The following is a 15,144-nucleotide window of genomic DNA, read 5'->3' as shown; positions in this document are numbered from 1 at the left end:
CACCATCCTGGGCCCTTTTCAAATTCTTAACATAAAAGATGTTAGATTTTCCTAGAGGAAGGATTTAGTCTTCTTATCAAGCCCATTTTCGTGTGCCAAGTGTTATGCCAGAGTCTTATTTAATCTTCCCAACAACTCTGAAAAGCAGAAATTATTTCAATTTTACAGAAGAAATTCAAATCTAAATAAAAAGTTCAAACGTCTTAAAAATCAGTTATTAAATGTCAAAACTAGACTGTGAATCCAGAGCTGACTCCAGAGTCAGTATTCTTTACTCCACACCATGCCATCTCACACCACACCGTTTACTCCAGAGTCAGTATTCTTTACTCTGCAACATGCCATCTCACACCACACCATTGACTCCAGAGTCAGTATTCTTTACTCTGCACCATGCCATCTCACACCACACCACTTACTCCAGAGTCAGTATTCTTTACTCTGCACCATGCCATTTCTCACACCACACCACTTACTCCAGAGTCAGTATTCTTTACTCTGCACCATGCCATTTCTCACCACACCACTTACTTAACACTTAGACACACAGTTTCATATCAAAAGGATGCAAATTCTAATATGGAAACTTCCCAATACAAACACATTCCTAAAAAGCTAAATGACTTAGTTATATTAGCTCCCTATACGTACTTTTCTTTAAAAAATTATTTCCAGTTAATTATCTATGATTAGTACAAACGTTACACACACATCACCTTTTCCCCCACCAACATGCAAGTATGCTGTGCTATACAGACTGAATGGTGTCTTCCCAGTTTATACCGATGATGTCCTAAGCCAGCATGTAACTACATTTGGAGGTAGAGCCTTTAGGAGGTAAGTACAACTAAGTGAGCTGAAGCCAGTGAGACTGATGGCTCTTTAAGAAAGAAAAATCTCTAGCCTACCTCCTAACCCCACTCCCACCCCACCAAGGGACAAAAAAGAGCCCCCAACACACCCCACTGGCCCTAAACTTCCACTGTCCAGCTTTGAGAAAATAGTCTAATGTCATGTATTATCATCAACTACCAAACCCTGAAAAGGAGACCGGCAAATAGTGCTGTGGACACAAGCTAAATCAATCTGCTTAAATCTCTGATCAGACACTAAAAAACAGACGACTCTTCTATCTGTTGGCAGAAATATGGTCCAAAGGGCTCTGGGGGAAGACAAACCTGAATCTGAGGCTCTGGCTACTTCTGAGCTTTGGTAATGAGTAAGAAACAAATTCTACATCCATCTTGTAGTCGTGATGCCGGTTTTTGTTTAAGTAATATTAGTACTTATATCTGCAAATACTATACCACATCCTACTGGAGTTGTACCCAGTACAGTTCTAGAATGTTACAAGGCACTCCAAAACTGTGACTATTACTGTTAGAATGGAAGATTCTAAAGGAATACCAGTCAAAGTCAAACACATTCGGATATAGACAGTATTTGCCAAGTATTTTACTAGTAACACTGATATGAAAATCCAGAAACTTTGGGCTGGTGGTATGACTTGGGAGTAGAGTATTAGATCCTTTAGTACCAAAGAAGAAGAAAAAAAAAAAAAAAAAAAAAACGGCAATTTACAGACTACTTCTCAGATGGTATCTATCACAGGGAAGACCCTTGGCTCTTTGTGTTCTTCCATAAAGCAAAGTTCTCAAACTTGTATTTGGAGAAACATCTCCTATGGTCCTCAACTCAGATCATCTTTAAGTTTTACTCCCCCCAGTTCTACCCATTAATTTCAAAGAAGGTATAGAAGGGGGAGAAAGGAGGGCTTAAGTATCTATTTACTAACCCACAACCACATAAAACTGACACTCCTTTTTCAACACTTCCTTACTCTCACAATAAAGACTTGGCATTTTGAAAGTTATACAATAATCACTGATGTAAAGTTGTATGTAGGATAAAATATTAAAACAATGGAATTTCCTCTTTAAGGGCCAAATGGTGCCTGCCTAATTATTTTGCTTATTCCAAATGGATTAATTAAGATACCCAAAACCCTAAATACTATATAAAGTTAAGTAAATTTTATCTACTTATCTTCACTCATATTCAAGCTTTATTCACTTAATACCTATATTGACATTCAAAAAACCTGAAGAGGTGGCTCCTACTTCTGAAATAAGTATCTGTGGAAGAGTCAACAGCTGCAGGCATAAATGGAGACCCATGGCAGGGGAGACTGCTATTTTCATTCTTCCATGGACATAGAACTTGAAACTACAACCCTCAACAGACTCATTTAACAAGAAAGTACAGACAACCTGAATTTTCTGTTCCTTGACTGTACTCCTCTCAAATGTGTAGTAAATTTACCATTACTGTGAATTAAGGTAACACAACCCATAAAAAGTTTCAAAGACCAAAACACACACATGAAGAAAGCTGGAAAAAAGTTTCCTCACCTAACCATACAACTGAGCATGAAACAGTTTGATAAATAGCAGTCCAGTAGTCACCCTCCGGAACCCATATCTCAAGCAAATACTGCTAAGGAATACATGGCATTCTTCCTCACCAATCCCAGAAATGTATCAATGCCCTTATCTGCATTTTAGTTGATACCTACTGGACCACATTAGCAAAATGTAACCTACTTGACATCCTTAAATAAGGTCAATGGTGAAGCAAACTTTTGTGCAACTAGTCTAAAAGAAGTAAGATTTTAACCTCAAAACAAAGGAGCCTCACAAAGTAAGAAAGAAAAATCTGTTCTTTCTGTTGTCTGATCCTCACAAATCAGTAAAGAACTACCTCTCTACATACTGGGGGTACAGATGTATTCAGTGGGCAGAATGCTTGTCTAGCTTGTAGCAAGCTCTGCATAGCAATTCCCGGCACAGCATAAAGCTGTGAATGTCTTCAGAAGCATTCTGGTGGTAGAGGTGGGAAAATCAGAAAGAATTAAGGTCATCATCCCTCAGTCATACATTTGAGTCTGAGGCCAGCAGAGAATACCTGACACCCTGTCTCAAAAAGCCAACAAATAAACTACATGCAACTATATATACATATATACTGATATATACCACTGATTTGTATGAGTGATATGTAACAATGCGTATGTGTGTCAGTTAAAGTATATGTTTGGCTCAAGGTCACTCAGTAAGTAGCTTTGGTCAAATCCTCACAACCCCATCACGGTTTTTTACATGAGAAGGTCTGAGTATCTAGTGTTCCAGTAGCCCGGACCATACAATATGACACAAAAATGTCAATCCAAAATTTTCTGAAACTCTTCCTAGAGATCAGACTATAAAGAACTAATAAGTATTTTAACTCTAACAAGTTCTTCTTTCTGCAAAAAAAAAAAAGAGTAAAAGGTAAAATTTTGAGTGTTCAACCAGTGTTTACAAGATAAATCCCAAACATGCACTTCTCAATCACAAAGAATCTTATACTTTTGAAACATTACACAAATCAAAGAACAGAACCAAAAACTCAGGCTATTACAAGTGCCAGCTGGTATCTGGGGGTTTGTGGCTTTTTTTCCCCTCAACTCTTTCCACTGTCCTGTGTAAATACTAAACTATTTTTTTTTTTTACTGTCCACCTCTAATCAAAATTTAACAAATCTATATACAGCATTTAAATGTGGAGTGTGACTTACGACTTTCAGGAATGTAAAGTATTTAGCTCCCTTCTGTATAAGATTACACTATGTGACAATAACATGCTGCTCCTAAAATTAAAATATCTGAGCGATCTTACCACAAATACTCAATATGGTAAGATACTTATTTTCTTCAGAGTTGTGCCCAACTTAAATAGAAATGCCTACTCAATATTCCTATTTCTGGATGGTCTTTGAACACAAAAACTATCCTTCATCTAACTTTTAAAGAATCCACTAAAAGGTTAACATTTAGTTCCTACAGCATCTGAGATTAAACAAACACAAGCAAAAGTCCTTTCTTTTTTGGGGGGGAGGGGGGTTCAAGACAGGGTTTCTCTATGTAGTTTTGGAGGCTGTCCTGGAACTCGATCTATAGACCAGGCTGGCCTTGAACTCACAGAGATCTGTCTGCCTCTGCCTCCACAGTGCTGGGATTAAAGGCATGAGCCACCAATCCCCAGTGCAAAAGTCCTTTCTTAAGCACCAAAATATTCCCATAGCTGCTTTCAGCAGTGGAATCTTTACCTTACAACAAGCCATCCTACCCTCAGAGCTATCTAAATAGCTATTCATGCCCAAGCCTTACACTCCACCAAGTCATCCTACCCTCAGAACTAACCAAGTAACTCCTCAGGCTCAAGCTGTACACACCACCTACCAAACAACCCAAAGCCTTTCAAAGTGAAAAACTAGCTGATCCTCTTTGCTGCTCTTAAATTATGCAAAATCAGCCTACAAAGACTTACTGTGGACAGCTCAAAATCCTTAGACCTGGGAGGATGTTCCCTGTTTATGCTACTGGAAATACAGCAGTGTGATTTCTCTACCTCTGTACAGCAAGAAAACAAGCTTAAAAATGTTACATTTTATTGGAAACTAGAACTTGTAAGTCCAGATATAATCTACCTGAGGCAGACAATGTATGGTATTTAAGTTTTACCAAATACTTCAAACTTCACCTTATTTTGTTCATAATCTTTCAGATAACTTTGATCGAATGTTAAAATACCCTACTTTGTAGTTTTAGTGCTAAGAAAATTATATCAAGTCTGAAAAAATTACTAACTTGTTCTATAAGACTTCTATAGCATTAAGTCATTGAATTAGCCATCAACAATACATAACATGACAGAGCAGTCATGTATTTTGTTAACAGTTCCTGAATTTTCAAGGCCACTAATAGCTTGAGAAAAACGCAAAAAAATATAACTTTAGTTTCTCACCCTGCATTTTATAAAGATAAATCTTGGTTTCTGGTTTGTAGGCCATAATCACTTTTTAAACATTTGAAATAGCTTGTGTGAAGTCACTGATGAAAAGGATCAGTAAGCATTAATCAAAAATCTAAGATTAGCATAAAGAAAGATCTGCCACTGGAATCGGAAAAATTCATAGTAGTCTTAAGTGAACTCAACACACGGAAAAAGTGAGACGGAACTGTGTTCAACCCCGATTTGGGGGGAGGGGTACATAAAAACTAAAGTTTAAAACGGAACTTACTTAAAATGAGGGGGAAAAATTCCAGTGACATTACATTTTCATGCCAAAGAGAAGTAATTTGTAATTTTATCATTCAAATCTCATGGCCCTTACATTATAAAGGTCTTGGCAACGGTTGGCCATTAATCTTTAACACAAAGGAGATTCTAATCCAAACGAACTGAAAGACTGTCTCGGGAGAAAGAAATGGAGTCATTTACTTCACCCACAATTGTTTAACCTAAAAGGAAGGCCTTTAAGGATGATAACGCAAAATGGATCAGCCTTCAGTCTACCAGGTCCCGTTTCTCACTAAGTCTTGCACCAATCCAAAACCAGGAGGTAATGGACACAAAACAAGCTTAGGAAAGGCTGGGGGGGTGGGGGTGTCCGGTCCTCCAATGGATGACACACCACATCATGGTTTATTCTCCTACACAACTGGAGAAACAAAAAAAAAAAAACGGAAAATATCACACCATATGTTCCATCGTATCAATCAAAAAGCATTTCACGACGGTACATCCAAGTCTTTCCTTTGGGGCTGAAAAAAGATAATAATTGTTGTATTGATTACAGAGGGAAGGGAAAAGCGGCTGCTACTGCTGCAATGCAACACAGCCTGCTGCTTGCTACAGAACGGGAGAGAAGGGCTTTCCAAACAAAACCCTCCCCCGCCCGGGCTCACAGACCTCAAACAACTTATCCCAGCCTTTCACTGTCCCCCGCCAGTGGAAACCTAGTAAATTCTCTCCCTTCCCCCACCACCGGGAAATTCACCTTTCTCCGCTCCTCGGCTCACCCCGACCGGAGGAGGCACTTTATTCCCCGCAGAGATCTCGGACCCTTCAAACTTTCCTCCCCCACCCACTCACCCCCCCTTTTTTTTTAATTAAACACTAGAGCTTTGTACTGAAAGTGCAGGGAATTTTTACATCCACACGGAAAATACCTGTCTCTCGGCAACAAGCACGCTACGACTCCCGAGCCCCTCCCCATCTCCTGGGCTTCGCCAGCCGAGGCTGGGGGAGGGAGGGAGGGAGGGAGGGACGGCGGGAGCAGGCTCGTTGCATCGGGGAAGGGAAATCCTGGGTGAGAGGGCAGCATCCGAGCCAACACCGCAGGACCCCCTCCCCCAGAGCCCGGAGCCCCGGAGCCCGGGCGGGCGAGCGAGCGCCCGGGCGGGGCGGGCCGGGCGGGGGGAGGCGAAGCCCGAAGGGACAAAAGGGAGCGGGGAAGAGCCGGGAGAGCCGCGGGCCGCCCGGGGGCCGGGGGCAGGCGGGTCCGCGCAGAGCGGTGGCGGCGCCGCGGCACAATGGCTGGCGGCCCGCGCGCCCCTCACCTCATGGTGCCGGCGGCGCCGAGGCTTCCCCGGCGCGGGAGACGCCGAGCGGAGAAGGGTCTCTCCTCGGGCGGGGAGGCGGACGCCGCGGGGACGCGCGAGCAGAGGCGGCTCCGGCTTCGGCGTCCGGGCTACACCATCTCCGCGCGCAGAGGCGAGGCGCCGGCCCGCCGAGCGCGAGCGACCGCGGGGCTGAGGAGGGGGCGAGGGGGCCGAGGCGCCCGCCGAGTGGGTCCCCGGCGGCCGCCGCCTCCTCCCCGCCGAGCCTCGTCCTTCGCCTCAGACGGGAGCCGCCGGGGCCGCGCGCCCGCCCGCCCGTCCGTCGTCCGCTCGTCCGTCCGCTCCACAGGCCGCTCCGAGCGCGCTGTCCGCCGCCGCCGCCGCGCCGCCGAGGCCGTGAGCGAGCAACCGGCAGCTGCTGCAGCCGCGGGAGGAGAGCCGGGCTCGCCGCGGGCGCCGGGGGCGGGGCGGGGAGGAGCACGCAGGCGCCGCCCTCCTCCCGCCGCCCCCGCCGCTCCCGCGCCGCCCGCTCCCTCCCCTCCCTCCTCCCGCCCGCCGCCGCCCCCGGGCGAGGGGCCGCGCGCGCGAGGGGCTGCGGGAGGGCTGAGGCGACTGAGGCGCTTTGTGGCCGCCCACCCCGCTCCGCGCCCCCGGCGCCCGCGCCGCCCTTGACCTCGCTCTCCTCCCGCGGCCCGGAGGCTGAGGAGCCGAGCGGAGCGGAGCTGAGCGGAGCGGAGCGGGGCGCGGGGAGGCGTGACTAGCCAGGCGCCTGCGATCGCGGAGGGGACTCGGGCGCGCGGGCAGGCATCCCGCGATCGTCGTCGTCGTCGTCGTCCCCTGCGCGCCCCCGCTGCGGCGCGACTCCCCCTCCCGGTGAGGGGCGGGGTGTAAGGGAGTCCCGAACACGCAAGACGTGGTCATCGGCGTCCCCGAGCTCCCGACCGAGGACCCCCCGAGCGTGGGGACCCGGGGACCCGGCCGAGGCGCACGGTACGCGGGTGGCCGCGGACACACACACTCACACACGGACAGACACCCCATACACGCACACATACACACTCACACACGGACAGACAGACACACACACACAGACACACCCCATACACGCACACACACAGAGACACACACACGCTCACACACATACACTCACACGGACACACACACATACAGACAAGCTCATACACAGACGACACACACACACAGACACACACACAGACACACACACACACACAGGCGCGCAGCTAACGCGCGGAGCTAACGCGTGGTGTCGGTGTCGGGAAACGCGGTAGCCCGAAGCACGCAGAAGCCTGTGCAGCCGCGGGAACCCTTTCTGTCGTCACCAGCCGAAAGGGAATCCCGGCCGGGGGCGGGGAGGGATGGGAACCGAGGATAATTTTAAATGCTCTGTCTTTCACCTAGTCTGGAGCTCACCTCCTTGAAAAGGTGGATGGAAAATACTGTGTTACAGTCAGATGCAGGGGCAGGGGGGCGTCTGGGAAGCCCGGATTTGTAGAAGGGGGTGGGGGAATATAAAAAAAAAATCCGATGATGTAATAAAAATTTAAACTGGACACATAGCCCGCTTGTGTGTGAGGTATTCAAGATGACTGCACTAGGAGAGAAAGGTTTTTTCCTGCTACGGGATTTCCTATTGCATCCAAAATGGAGGACCTACCAGTGCTGCAGGAATCCATTCAAAAGTTTGATGTTCCTTATGAAACGGGCTACGATTCAGAAGATACTTATGAATGCTGGGAATATGTGCACTTTCAAATGAGAAGTGAACATATTATAGTCATCCCTTGGTCAATGCCTGACTTGTCTGCAGGACAGTATAACCTGTTTTTAACTATGAAAAGCCTCCTGGTTTCAGAGCTCAACAAAGACAACGTGCTTTTTGGAAGGAAGCCTACAAGAAGCAGTGACCTAGCGCTGTGGCACAGGACCAGGGTGGCCTCGGGTAGTAAAAAGCACGGTGCCTCTGCCCTAAACATGGTGTGCTTGAAGAACACTAATTTCCACCCACACAGCTAATTACAGCTTGCCATCACAGAGCTTTTTATTCAAGGATCTCCAAGGACTGAACAGAAAACAGCCTTGTCAGTCAAATGTCCTTGTTGCCATATGACGAGAAGAGACAGAGAAATATACATATGAAGCAATCCCATGCATTATTAGTGCAATAACCATGATTCCATGATTGGAAAACATCTCAAATGTGAGGCGCAAGCCAGGTTTGGTGGCTCACGCCCTTAATCCCAGCACTCCGGAGGCAGAGGCAGGCAGAACTCTTGTCAGTTCAAGGCCAGCCAGGTCTACAAGAGCTAGTTTCAGGACAGGCTTCAAAGCCCCAGAGAAACCCTGCCTCAGGGAAAAAAAAAAAAAAAGGAAAGAAAGAAAATGAATGTAAGGTGAGCCATCTTTGTATAAATCACTGTTGTTTAAAGTACTTGCACCTCAAGTATTCAACAAGTTAAAGAACATGTGCTGTGGAAGCCTTTATTCTTGATTTTAAAAAAGAGTAGTAATGTATATTGAATCATCTTGGGGAAAAAAGTAGGACACATAACAACCATAAGTCACACCAGCTTTCCTTAGACCATTCAAACCAGTACAGGAAAGGCAACAGAGCATGTTTCAGATGGAAGTCAACACAGCCAAAGAGGTGGAGATACCGCTGCAATGACTCAAACTATTTCTTGTCAGAGACAAGAAACACCAATAAAAATTCCTCACAAATGATGTCATAACCGGCTTCTCATTTGTAAAAGTAAATCCATCCTGTTCTAAATAAATTGTACCTCATCTTTATCCTGTCCATGTCCCAGTGGCATGGGTACCAAATTAAGTGATCCGAGAGGAAAATGCTATTCTTGTTTTCTGTGTTTATTAAAAATGCACCAGCCAAGAATGTTGGCTGCCTACACCCATTTCCATCCTTTGGAATGGCAGCCTGCCAGCTCATAGTTGGTCTGACCATTGCCTTTGGATTTAGATCTTTTGTTGGCTGACCTGACCCCCAAAGGTCATTTTGTGGAAGGGCAGTTTGTTAGCTCTGACAAAATAATACTTCTTGTTCATATTTGGTCTAACATTGAAAGAGGGCAAAAAGGAAACGAGCTAGAAACAGACTAATTCTGGTCACAGGGGAAACTTCGTGGATTGCGTTACTGTATAGAATAAAAGAATTCTAGAGATGAGGGGAATCTTAAGCTGCTCACTCACTTGTAAGAGGACCATTTGAGCCAGAGAGGTTAAGAAACTTGTCCGTTGTCGGCACCAAGTACCTTTGCGATAGGTAGAACATCACTCAAAGGCAGGATTTCCAGCTCTTGGCCCATTGTCTCTCCTCCCACATCACACTTACTTCCTGTGGTGTGCATAAGAGTTCACCAAGGAAAGAAGTCAAGCAGATTGTCTTCTCATAACCCTACACCGTACTTAAACATTGGAGTCGGCTTGACTGAATCATTCAAGTCTTTGGGAATGATTTGAACTCTATAACGGTTGCCCATCAAACAACCCTGACCCATCATGTAGGGACCTGGATATTTGAAAGCTGAATGAAAGAGTAAATGAGTGAATATACAGCTCTGTGTCCACAGATTCATGCATTTACATTAATACGCTTGTGATCTAACCCTGGGTCTTGCTCATGCTAAGCCCTAGTACACTCAACCACTAACTACAGCTCCGTTCCCACCTCAAACTTTCTTCCTAACAGAATGTATGGATCTCAACTTTTCCTCACAGAGACTTTTTGCCCTCATTTGGTAAGGCAGATTGCCACCCCCACCCCACCCCCAGCTGTAGGCAGTGTGCACGCAGATGGAAATCAAAGAAAGCTTTGCTTCTGCTGCTGGCTATGGAGTCAGCCTCTCTCAGGTTCCCCTAGAGCAGACCTCATTTAAATGCATCTGATAGCATCAGCAGGCTTGCCCTCCTTTTATGGACTTGAGGAGGAAGCAGGACTAACGCTCCTGCACAGTCAGAAAATCACTGTTCAGGGCTCAAGGCCTTCCCCTCCCTCATCCCCTGGAAGAAAGTTCTCCCTGGAGTTACCTGGGATGCATGAAAATGTAACTTGGAATGAACTTCATTGTATACCTTAAGCATATAGCACTACTTTATTTTCTGGCAATTCGTAGTGAAATTTTTGTTCCCTCCCCCCACAAAATGGTGGGAAAATAATATAGAGCATGACATTCCAGCGGGATTCCAGATGTTTTTATTACTGCTCTTTGAGCCACCTTAGCTGCCCACATATAGTCTCAGTTCAGAAACTGAACCCGAAGACATTAGAAGAAATGATTGGCCTCTCTGTCATTTGTGATTCTTCCCATTTGTCATCTAACTCCATTTCTCATCCCTCTCCTGTCTAAATCGGGATTGATTTGCTTAACTTCACATCTTCTTTCAGCTCGACAGTGCTTAGACTTGGCAGGAGATTCCCACAGCCAGGATGGAGTTATGTTATTTAATTAGTAGAGGTCATATTCTAGACAGCACAATGCATCATTTCTACAAAATTCAGCCATTATTGTGTTAATGAATGTGGGTCCATTTCTAGACACTAAGCAAGCCACCACCGTGCTTTAGAAAATGGTTACAAACAACTATGGCCATAATCTAATTCTGAACCCTGAAATCTAGCAGGTAGCCTGAGGAAAAAAACAAAAGGATTGTATTTTTCCCTACATTGAATTGACTTCTGTTTACAGTAATCAAACTTGATGGACTACCAGGCGGTTTTCATAGATATTATGATCAGATGACCACTGACCTTGGAGTATTTCCTCAAAAGGTGGTCAAAAGAAATGTTAATAAAGATTATTTCCTGGCTAATTACAGTAGAGAAGAAAGATGGTACCACTAGGATATATCCTGAACAACTTTCCCCAAAAGTAACTCACACTACTTAACACTACCTCTTTTGTAGCTTTTTGTCTTTCAGATAGGGTTCACAGTTCATTAAAAATCCTTTGAAAACGAAAACAAAAAACTGTTGATACCGTGACAACCTAACCAAGTTCTAGTTTGAAAATTACCTTTAAATTGCTGTGGCTTTGCAGGCTTGTTGTCTCAGTGCTCAGGAGGCAGAGGAAGAGAGACCAGGGGTGTAGCACAATTTCTCTTTGGTCTTAATAATAAAAACAGGGAGACAGATATTAGGGGGTGAAAGCTGAGGGATCAGAGAAGCAGTGCAGATAGCCACCAGAGAGACCTTTGACCTTTACTGAATCCTCAGACTGAAGGGGCCATCCCGTCTCCACAAATCTCAGGCTGAATGCTCAGGCTGTCTGAGAGACTGCATCTCTCTTGGCGCCTCCCGCCTTATAGTCCTCTGCCCAGCTATATCATTCCTGTCACCACCTCCCTAGTCCTAGGATTAAAGGTGTGTGATCCCAAGTGCTCCGATCACCTTTGTGTGAGCTCTGTTTCTCTTTTAGACAGATTCAATTCCGTGTAGCCCAGGTGGCCTTGAACTCACTCTGTCTCTGGAGTGTCTGATTAAAGGTGTGTCCCACCACTGCCTGGCCTCTGTGGCTAACTACTGTGGCTAGCTCTGCGCTCTGATCCTCAAGCAAGCTTTATTTGTTTGGTTATAAACAAAATGTCACCACACAGGGGTTCAATGTCCTCTGCAGTAACAGATAAATCCAGAATGAGGCCAGCCTGGGCTGTTAGCTTTAACTAATCTTTAGTGCCACCTCAGGATGAAGTCAATAGTGATACCGGACTCTTATGTAGGGAGAGGTGGAGCCCTTTCCTGGCTGAATACCGTACTTGTAAATGAACTGATGAACAAACAAATAACAACAATAAGATGAAAGCTGTTGCAGGTGAGCATGCGCATGGTGCTGGGTCTGACTGCCTAGCGCTGCAAAAGAAAAAGAAAAGAAAAAAGAAAGAAAAGAAAAGGCCCCAGAGGGAAGAATTTTAGTCTCATTTCTATCCTCTGTACAAATACTCCTTTAATGGGATTGGACATAGACACGCTTCGTATGTGAGAAGAATTTGTAACTAGTAGATGAGAAGGACTAGTTCCACAGCCCAAAGTAGATCTGTTTCATTTTACTTTCAAGCATGCCTGTCATCACACACTAGTGAAGTAGAGGCAGGAGGAACACAAGCTCAAAGTTGTCTTTAGCCACAGGAACAAGATTAGGGTAACTTGGCCTATATGAGATGCTATATCAAAACAGAGAAAGGAAGAGAAACCGAGTCAGTGGAATGGAAAGGGCTGGGGGAGGAAGGGAGGGAGCCGGGGTATAACTCAGTAGAGCCTGCCATGGATTCAGTCTCCCGAAGTAGGAAAGAAAAAAGAGATAAGAGCCTGACTATCACTTAGGAAACGTAACTAGCACAGCTATACCATGCTCCCAAATTAAAATCCATTCCCATGCTCCAAGCCATTAGCAACCCCCTCCTAGGCAGACGTCCGATCACCAGGACCTACCTTGTACATTTGGTGAAGAGGACTCAACAAATGAGTTCAATGAATCTCCACACTAATGCTAGGACTGTACCTGTGAATCGATTCATACGGGCGTGTCAGATCCCCCTGAAACTGGATCTCAGTTCTGGGAATAGAATTTGGGTTCTCTGCAAGAGCGGCCCTCACTCTGAACCACCCAGCCATCTCTCCAGTCCCCCATATACATTTTTAAATGTCTTTTGAGAAATGTCTACGTTCTCTTTCTTAACTTTCTGATTCGTATCACATAAAGTAGGGAGGGAATACATAATCCTAGGGCAAGCCTGTGCTGTCTTTAGCTTTGGTTGTTTGCAGAGCAAACATGCAACTCTTAATTTAGGATGAGATCCACCAAACTCTTTGCAAAGAGCATGGATTCCTTCATTTACATTCTTGTGAAAGGCTTGGGATTTAAATACTCATTTAAACTTTATCATAGATGAATACAATTATATTTCAGAAAAAGACCCTAAATAGAGCCCAGCTTCCCATTCAGGTTTTCCAGTGTTAGTCAGTTGCCATTTTATCTCTGTCAAACACCTCATTTTTTTTCCTTTCTGGGATTAAAGGCAGGTGCCACCACTGCCTGGCTCATAATTTGCTTTCTGTAAATGGTTTCTGTTTTGTGTGCTTTTTATAACGTCGCCTTCACTGAGAAGCTCATTGGACTTGATTTTATTCAGTGTCTCTCACTTGCAAACAATATTTCCCTTCAAAAGTTCACAGTCTGGTCTTTTCCTTCCAGTTTTTCACTCTGTTTTCTCTCCTATTATTAATGAGATAGTGGTTCTTAACTTGCCTTGAGTTATTTATATCCTCGGGCCTCCCTCTAATAGCAAGTCTGACTTGGCATTCTTATCCCGCTGCACAATGCCCAAATTAAGTTAAGAAGCAATTCCTAAGGATGCTGGCCTGTGATTCTTCATGCTCCTCTGGTATCCTAAGCACTAGACTGTGTTTAATTTTGAAAGCTGATGTCACTGGCTAAGTTCATAGTTTATGTCAGGTGTGACTCAGTAGAGCCTTCCAGAACAACTGCTCTAGACCGGAAGAGGGTGAGCCAAGAATGGAATGGAAGCAGGCGAGCTGGTGATTGTAAATGTGTAGAGATACTGGGAAGGAGCAGTTTGATTTCTACACTGCACCCTCTCTGCCTGCCATGGAGCCTTCAGACACAAGGCTCTCAGGGGGTTCCTCCTAAGAGAATAGGCAACAGTGCAGGGAGGCGCTGGAACCAGTGGCTAACTAAGCCCCTTCCACTGTTAATATTTCCCTCATCAAAAGAACTTTTCAGCTTTGATCTATGGAAGATGCAGGGAGCAGTTTTTTGTTTGTTTTTGTTTGTTTGTTGTTTATTTGTTTTCGTTAAGATTCTGGGATCAATAACAGAATCAGCTGCCAAAAGCAGTGTAGCGATTATGTTCATCCAAGTGTGCCCTCCAGGCTAATTAGTTCTGGGGGGCTCAATCAGGGTCACCACCACCTCCATCTCCTAGCTGTGCTTGCAGATGTCTTTGTTTTGACTTTCTCTTTCCACTGTATATAGATCCAGCTTCAAAGAACTATATACAGCACTGTGAGCCCAAAGCAAGGCAGGATTGAGACTGGCCCGGTTTGGGTGGTTGGCAGTGGTTGGTCATCCTGAGCCAGAGTGAGGAAGTCCTGTAGCTGATCAGGACCAACTCATGTCCTGGCTCTGAGATATCAGGAAGACGACTTTATTTCTGGAAGGCACCAGGGTGGAATCACTGGTGGCCACCAAACCCAAACTGTACAAAGCCCGGAGTTAGAGAGAGGGGATGGAGCCTCTAGGTGAGGAGAGCAGATGTAGATAAACAAGGACAAAGATCTGTGAGGAATGGTAAGGAAGGGAAAGGCTTCCTTTGGTGATGAGGTTTACAAAGAACAGAAAGCAGAAACCTCTGAGAGTAGTGTTTCTACAGGCCCAAATATAGCCTGAGGGACTTCCACAGATGCCTGGTGCTGTTGGAAGCTGAGCTCGTGCCAGCATCCTGCTCTCCTCAGCAGGAAAAAAGTCTGGGGCAAAGGAAGTCCCAGCGCCAACAGTATGTGGATCAGCCTCCTTCTTCTTACCTTTCTCTCCATCCTAGCTGGTCATGGTGATGTCCCTCCCAGTATCCATATCTTTGGCCACTGTCACACTGCTGCTAAACTTTGCCCATATGATTTATTTGGGCCAGTGGTACAATAGCTAATGTCACA

The 15,144-nt window shown here is 45.3% G+C and overlaps 1 protein-coding gene across 1 annotated transcript in view; it reads right to left on the bottom strand.

The window, feature by feature from the left end:
- Enah (ENAH actin regulator) overlaps positions 1-6,368 on the bottom strand; it is a 109,824-nt gene extending 103,456 nt beyond the window's left edge. Inside the window, 1 exon segment of the mRNA XM_027418801.2 lies at positions 6,054-6,368. Coding sequence (XP_027274602.1) covers positions 6,054-6,208 — 155 coding nt within the window. The 5' untranslated portion in view covers positions 6,209-6,368.
- Positions 6,369-15,144: the final 8,776 nt, after the last annotated feature.

This window comes from Cricetulus griseus, chromosome 5, assembly GCF_003668045.3.
Source record: "Cricetulus griseus strain 17A/GY chromosome 5, alternate assembly CriGri-PICRH-1.0, whole genome shotgun sequence".
NCBI lineage: Eukaryota > Metazoa > Chordata > Mammalia > Rodentia > Cricetidae > Cricetulus > Cricetulus griseus.
The sequence above is the reverse complement of the archived record's forward strand: the minus strand, read 5'-3'. Positions and strand labels throughout refer to the sequence as shown.